Below are 7,884 nucleotides of genomic sequence, written 5' to 3'. Positions count from 1 at the left end.
TCAACAAGCACCTGTCTTTGTATGCTTCAGAGTCCTTTTAACATAATTAAACCAATATTTGTCAAATATCCAGAGATTACAGAAATTCAGAAACTCTTATTGGGGAAAAAAAAAACCCTTAATGGCAAAAAAAAAAAAACAAAAAACCTTAAAGCTTGGATAGCTTTAAAATACAAGATGAAAAGTTAAACATTTTCCAAGCACGTGGTATTAATCAGGTGTCTTCATTCATGCATATTTTTACCTAATTCAAGAGATAGATTGCACTAAAAAGTATCTCATAGATGTTTGCAAAACTCTAAGGAGAATCATAAATTGTATATAAGAACTTATAACTTTTCTGTTTTCCCATTAAGTGCCTGAATATTGGTTAAATAGTCATAAGAGATTTTAGTGACTTTCATGTAGCAACTTTACAACTCAAGGGGAATGCTAAGGGGCTTGTATTGGATGTTGCAAATCAACTAAGACAATGTATCTTGAAATAGCCTATTAAATTTAAATAAGCATTAAAAGGTACTGAAAGTAGTCAATATGTCTTAATCATAACTGATGGTAAACTGAAGTCAACAATGCCTCCTAGAATGCCTCTTGGGTATGATGCTGTAGAGGGGGCTCTCTATAAGGCTTCACAAAATGTCAAGTTCATTAAATAAAACAGTTTTCTTCAAAGAAGAAAGTTAGCACTACTTGGTTCCTGGAGGCAACATAATGACTTGTCCTTGCCCAAACACCCCACCACTATCTTAAAAATAGGAAAGCAAGGCTTTAGTGAAAAGTTCCTTTCTATGGTCTTTCAGGAAAGAAAAGCTCCAACAACTTGCTTTGGACCAAGTTAAAGAGATTATCTCCTTTTTTCATTATGACTGTGTCTTTCAATGAATTGAAGGGTAAGATCAAAGTGCATTCATATTCATGTGAATTATCGCTATTGACTTGAATAATGATGAATTTCATTGTTTTATTTAAACTGAAACCAGAAACGCTGCTGCTTTTGAGTCTGTACCCCTAAGGCTGTAGAATTTCTTCTATGAGGACTCAAAAGCCAAGCAATTAGGTCTGACAACCACGTCATTTCCATAATGTATTTCCGTACAGAGGACTCTTTACTGGAATTAGTTACATTTCTATAGAATCTTACCACACAATTTTTGACTCCCTTCCAACTTTTGAACAAAACTCAATAAACACATTTCCACAATATTTAAGTATAAATTGTGCAATATATTTAAAAAGTGTCTAGATGTTCATGAATCAGAAAATCAATGTTATCACTAATTAACTCAGGAGAGTGTTTTTTACTTTGAACATGATTCATTACAGTTTGTTTTCTAATGTAACTAAAGAACTCAGAGGAAGTTTGGGAAAATGTGTTTACCAGCTGTTTCTTTCTAAATATGCCTCATGACAATTTTCTTAAAATATTTTCACTTGGGTTCTCTTCAAATTATCCCATTTCTAAGGAGAGAGGTTGGGAGATCCAGTGTACTGCACTTACTTTTACCAAATGACCATTCTGCTCAGTATATTCATCTATTGAAATTCTTATCACTTTGGACAACACTTCTAAGGAAATTAATTACAATAAAGTAAAAAAACTTTAATATAGACTTAAGAAAAATACATTTTCATGAACTTGAATATACAATTCTTACAGGATCTTTAAACTTAAAAGACTCTAATACAAGACAAGTCTATTATCATGGTCTGCCTGGGTTCTGGCAGTTTCCTTTTCCAGAAGGATAACTGATACCTGTATCTTGGTATCATTCTTAAAATGTTTGCCATTCATTTAAGGCATTATACAGAGACATCACACCTTCTTTTTTTGACTATGTTTTTCTATACAATTGTGTTAGAAGAAGTCTCTTCGCTCGGCATGCTTAGTATTGCTAAGCACTCTTTAAGCCAAGAGTTTAGTAAGTTTGTAGCTGTCTCTTGAATTTGACCATAAACATACTGATATTATTTGTATACTTCCAAGGTTACTTGTAACTTCCAAGACCTTTATCCTTGACTTGTAATTAAAGTGATTAGCAATTGCGTCTCATTTCACCAAGAACAAGTAATTCTAGAATTAAAAGCATTTCTTTTTAATTTATTTCCTTAAGACTAGATCTAACGGGAAAACTATCAGTATTTTCTTCACGTAGGTAGTCATTAATCTTTTCAAACGTTGTCCATATGAAAATATTTATTCTTCGCTTAAAAAAAATAAATAGGGAGGAACGTTGGAGTAAGATGTAAATTAGGGTGATCCAACTTCAGCAGTGTTCAGACGTTTCCTCTGAAATATCAAAGAATAAAATTACAGGAGTTGTGTTTTATAGCTTACTTGTTCTAAAGAGGATGCAAATTATGGCGTAAGTATCTTTTTTAAAACAATGAGATGCTGTGCCACTGAGTCTTCCAATTTAGGCTACATTTTAGCCGAGTTTACTTTCTGGGCTCATCACCTTTGTGGGAGAAATCTCCCTAGCATCGCGGATAAAATCTATTATTTTCGTGAAAGCTGAAACTTGAAAACTTTCCCTCGGCTTTGGCAGTATTTTTCTAGGAATCAGAGCAAACACTTATTTATTCTTCACAGTAATTAATGATAATGAAGTTTTCGCTTGAGACTTGATAAAGCGAAATGACGTAAAAAAAATTGAGGCTTGCACATGCGCGGTGAGGTGCAGCTTTTTTTTTTTTTCTTTCAAGGTTTTGGCTTTTCATCCCGCTCCAGGGCTCCGGCCCGCGCTGCGGCCTCTTAGGAGCTGGCTGATGTGAAGTAGTGCAGGTCCCCACATTTCACTCCTGGAAATGGAAATCTGAACCCCCCGCCCCCGCTATGCCCCCCCCCACCCCATGCTCCAAACGGGACTCTCTTTACAGGTCCTGGGAGGAGAAAGCAGGGCTGAAGGGAGCGGCGAGGCGAGCTTTGGGGGCTGCCCCCGTGCTTCGGGGCCTCAGCTCCTGGGCTTGGGGTTCCAGCCCACTGCAGGGGCTCCCTTGGAGTTGGGGGCACTATTTTCCGGGCCCCGGGTCATGGGCACTGCGGCGAGGCTCCGCCGAGTCCTGTCGGTGAGACCCGGCCTGGCGCTGCGGTCCTGGCTGGAGGCCTGCCCGGGACGCAAAGCGAAAGGACAGAGGCCGTCGACATCTTGCAGCCCGCCCCCAACAGACGCCGGCCCGCGGGGCCGCGGCCCCTTCCCTCCCCAGCTCCAGGCAGCGGCCTCTAGAAGGCGAGGAAGCCGGAGAGTCGAACTGCCCTCGCTAGCGCCCGCGGCTCGCCCGCGTGGGGGGAGGGAGGTCTCCCCCGCGGAGTCAGCCTCGCGCCCCGGCGCTCGCGCGCCCCGCTTCTTCCCCGCGCTCCAGCCGCGGGTGCGCCCGCCCGCGCTCCCCGCCCAGCGCCCCCAGCACCCTCCTCCTGGCGGGGCAGCCGGGGCCTCACGGTTCTCTCCTTCGAGCTCTGCCTGACCCTAGCGGATTCCCCGACCCTCCCGCCCAGCTAGAAACTTCGGGAACCCCTGGGGATGCTAGTTGGAGTTTAAGAAACTTTGGGTTAGTGGAAAAGCCCAGGACGTCTGGCAGCACCACTGGCTTCCCTCCCGACCCCATCTCCCCTACCAACACCGGGCGCAGTTGCCCTCCAGGGCCAGAGCTCGTGCCTGAAGCCCAACTTCGGGGCCTGTCTCGCTCTTCGACGTCGGCCAGAACTTTGTGCTTAGCGCTGGCTGAGCCTAGACGAGCCGGTCCAGGATCCGCAGCGCCTCAGGGTGCGCGAGCCAAGTCCTCGCGGGTCTTGGCAGCTTCCAGGGGCCGTTTCCTGTCTGGTAACTTCTATCTTTGTCTCTGGTGTCCTGTACCAATAACAAGGTGGGGAAGCTATCACACCTGCCTTCTCTGAGACATAGAGACCAGTCCAGCAACGCCAAGGGTTAAGGGGGGAGGGGGCAGAGACGTGTTGGCTGACTTCGACGGCAGGGTGCTTAGAGGTTTCTATCTGGTGATGCAGGATTTGGGGGACAATTTAAAAAGAAAACTCATGTAAATCTTTAGAAAGAAGATGCATAGCACACATACACAGTAAGCGAGGCAATTTGGTTTTTATGCTTGTCTCAGTGCCCCAGAAAATGTTAGGCTGTGTTTCATACTGCTACATTAAAAGCATCTTTTTTTTTTTGATATCAAAAACTTTGTGCTGTATGATGCCTTTGGAGCTTACTCGTGTGTGGAATTAAGAATCCCACGGTCACGGTTTTCTTGGGAAGTGAAAAAGACAAGTTCCATCTCTCTGTCCACGGAGTTACTGGAAAAGGAAGCCATGCACAGGTGTATCTTTGGAACTTTGGGGTCAGATAACATTATCATCTTAACTTTTTATTGGCCTTCACACTGAAAGGAAAAGTTTTAAAATGTAAAGCATTGACGTTAAATAGCTTGGAAGGCACAGAATAAGGTAAGACACAAGCACAGCATCCTTTCTGGATGGAAGTGTACAAGTCTCTTCTGCCCTGCTAACAAATTTGATCTCATACCTGGATGGTTGGCTCTGACCTTTACCAAAAATCTTGACATTATTTCCCAAGAGGGGCAATGCAACATTAAGATGTTATTTATTTGGCTTCCTTCACAATAGATAATATTATAAATCCATAATTTGGCTAGAGAGTATGTAACACCTTTGCTCTAGAGTAAAAAATGTAAATATGGAGTTACTTCAGTAATTTTAGATTTGGTGCTGGCAAATGATTATTTTATTCTCATAGCTCTAATAATTACATGTAATTACTAAATGGATGCCTTTTTAAATGCTAACTCTGTATTTCTTGGTGGGGTGAAGGAAATTTCATATGTAGATAAACAGCTATTTTTTCTTCAACAGGATACCATTTATTATTTTAGCAGTGTATTAGATATTGTCATTTTATTTAGGTTTCCCTAAGTCCTCTGCTCACAAAACAGCTACAACACTTACAGCAATTACAACCTTTCAAACAGAGCAGCTTGGTGCTGTTGAGTGAATGAGGAGTTTGTTTACATGTATAATTTTCCACTAAATTTCATGTCTTAGAATTCACATTTTATTAGTAGTAAAGTGTTTGACACACACTAAAAATAAATGTTTGACTTGGTGAAGAATATACATACACTTTATTCATTTCAACGACAATTTCTAAAATGTGATGTTGACATCTATTTAGCATAAATAAAGTTTTAAATTTTAAAATTCAACTGGGAGGTAAAGAGAATATATGCATATGTTAAAATTTGCAGAATTTCTTTTAGACATGTGTAAGAATATATTCCCATAGTGGTGGGATTTTCTGAATCACCGAAGTAGATTTTTAAAGAGAAACAGAATTTTAAAGCTGGCTTTGTATTGCTGTCTTTTACAGTCTCAATTTCATAAGTAGAGGAATTAATGCAAAAATGTTTCTGAAGCTACATATAACTAGCTTTTTAAAAAAGAGCCCAAAACTTCCAAGCAAACCTTTAGTGGAAACAATTTTCCAAGTTGTTCAGATAATATGTTTCACTGTCAAATGTATAGTTTAATGTGTTAACTATGTATCTATTTGAAGTCAGCTGTCCTTTAAGAACAGTAATCTTAGACCCTTTTTAAAAAACACTGAAATACCTCTTTAAATATTTTTCTCACTGCTTAACCATTAGAGAGATGTATGTGATCATGCAGCATTCACTTAGCTTTGTAAAACATTTTGTTTTAAAATATTTTCATTTCATGCTTAATAAAATTTAAAGTGAATGCCAAATATAGATTGGCTTTCTTGTCAGTAAAAAATCTCTTGGTTTATTTTATTTTTTATTACAATTCAAAATTGCAATTATAAACAATTCATTAAAATGTGTATTATGTATTATGTTGCATTTCATCTTTTAATTTAAATAATTTTTTAAAAGGCTAAAGAGCAAAGATCTTGCTTCTTTAATATGTCCATTGATATAAAGTAGAATTCCTATATTGTGTTTTATCAGGAAATATATCATTCAACTTACAGATATTATTAGTGACACTCAAAATCTAGTTTAAAAATAGCTTATATACAATTTGAACTCAAGTTTGTAGCATTCCACAAGTAAACTGTTATGTTTATAGGTTTAGACCACTTCTTCACCCTTGAGTTTTTATCTGAACATTTTTAAAGAAAATAATACATTATAAAGCAATCACTGAAAATGGCAGCTCTAGTAGCTCCAGGGGTTTGAATAGTTGAAGGACTAAAACAAAATATGGTACTTCTTAGTTTTAAGGTGATTTTTGAAAAATAATGTGACAAGGAACTGAAAAAAGTTTCAAGTGAAAGTTGATTACAATTTTGATTATTTGCTCAATGTGATCCCACACCCTCTAAATGGAAAAACCAAAAACTAAAGAACTTGTGTTCTTAGAGAAATTCCAGATCATTTTGCAACTTCTACCTTAGAGTTAAGTAAAGGGATTGTGGGGATCATTGGTTTGTAAATTGCAGAGCAAAAGACATGTAACTGCTCTGGGGTAACAACACACATTACTGAACACACATTATCCCCCTGACTGCTGGTCCATTCCTCAACTATTTGGGGCTCCACAAAATGTCAGCCCTTCATCAGAGACCTCAAGTCAGAGTGAGATTTCATAGATTATCAGAGAGGGCTCACCCCAAAGAGGAGAACCAACTAAGTTTACACACTCTTCTACTGCAGAGGAGATATCCAGAAGTTTCCTGTTTTAGCAATACTCAGCAGCAGCCGCGGCTATCTACCCACCTGACACCTGGTGAACTTGTATTTTGTAATGGACAAACATTTAAAGTGGAGCAGCTGTCTTTGAAACATTAGGTACAGTTGTTTTTTTTTTCCCCAGACAAGCTAGATTAAGTGCTTAATTTTTGTTAAGAGGAACTGGGTAAAGAGAGAAAGTGATATAAACTAGGATGCGTGGTTAAAACATTTTGATCAAGACTTTCCAGGTAAGATTCTCACTCCCTTTCTTTTGGAAATGCCATTCAAGAGTAAAGTGACAAATTTAAAAGACAAAGACAAGTGTCCAAAAATCACAGCGAGGAAGCAGTAAAGTTAGGAATTCGGGGAAAGCCACGGAAGAAGGCACATTTATCATATTCCCTCTCTTTTCTCATTGAATCACTGAGAGTGCTTCTAGATTGCTCTCTATATAGTATACTTGCATAAAAATGCTTGTCTGCACCCACCAGGAATCCTGAAACCATAAATCCTGAAACATTTATGGGTGTATAAAACATTTATGGGTGGACTGAAGAGTCCGGATTAATGTCTGGGTTGGACGTTAAAGCTGCCTCGACAACAGTGTATTTATCAGCTCACACACGTCACATGTGAGTGTCTCCTGACCATGGAGCCAAGACCACTTCGGCGGGTTCCCTCTGCGCATCTCCCCTCCCGCGCCCCCTCTGCCTCCCAGGGAATCGCGTCCCCGGGGCAGACAAGAGACCAACCTGGTGGACGCAGTTTGGACAGAGCCCGCGCACCTGGAGGTGCCCGCCCCTCGACGGGCGCTGGGCTCCCGCAGAAGCCCGGGGTTCGGCACCCGGGAGACCCCGGCAGGCGCCAGGGGGAGTGCCCACCCCAGCTCCCCCCAGCGCCCCCCAGGCCGGCCGTCGGCGCGGGGCGCCCCAGCCCTGCGGCCGTGACGTCACCCGGGACTGGCCGTTGCGGGGCCGCGGCCGCGTTCCGGTTCCGGTGGGTTACCCGGGAGACGCGCGTACACACAGCAGCGGCGCCCGTCGCAGCGGAGCGGTGGCCGCCGTCGCCCCCGGTGCGGACTCGCAGGCCCCGCGCGCACTCGCCGCCCGGCCGGCCCCGTCGCGGGCGGACACCTGCGGGCCCGATGAGTCAGAGGCAGGTGCTGCAAGGTAG

The 7,884-nt window shown here is 41.8% G+C and overlaps 1 protein-coding gene across 2 annotated transcripts in view; it reads left to right on the top strand.

The window, feature by feature from the left end:
- Window positions 1–7,855: 7,855 nt before the first annotated feature.
- The window catches only part of SPAG6 (sperm associated antigen 6), a gene marked incomplete at both ends in the record, with an annotated part of 45,995 nt that continues 45,966 nt past the window's right edge, over window positions 7,856–7,884 (top strand). For both annotated transcript variants that reach the window (XM_084253931.1, XM_084253930.1), the window contains one exon: window positions 7,856–7,880. In XM_084253931.1, coding sequence (XP_084110057.1) covers window positions 7,856–7,880 — 25 coding nt within the window. The remainder of the gene's footprint in view (window positions 7,881–7,884) is intronic.

The sequence above is a fragment of the Talpa europaea genome (assembly GCF_964194135.1).
Source record: "Talpa europaea genome assembly, chromosome: 14".
In the NCBI taxonomy this organism is placed as follows: Eukaryota; Metazoa; Chordata; class Mammalia; order Eulipotyphla; family Talpidae; genus Talpa; species Talpa europaea.
This window is presented reverse-complemented; position numbering and strand designations above follow the sequence as displayed.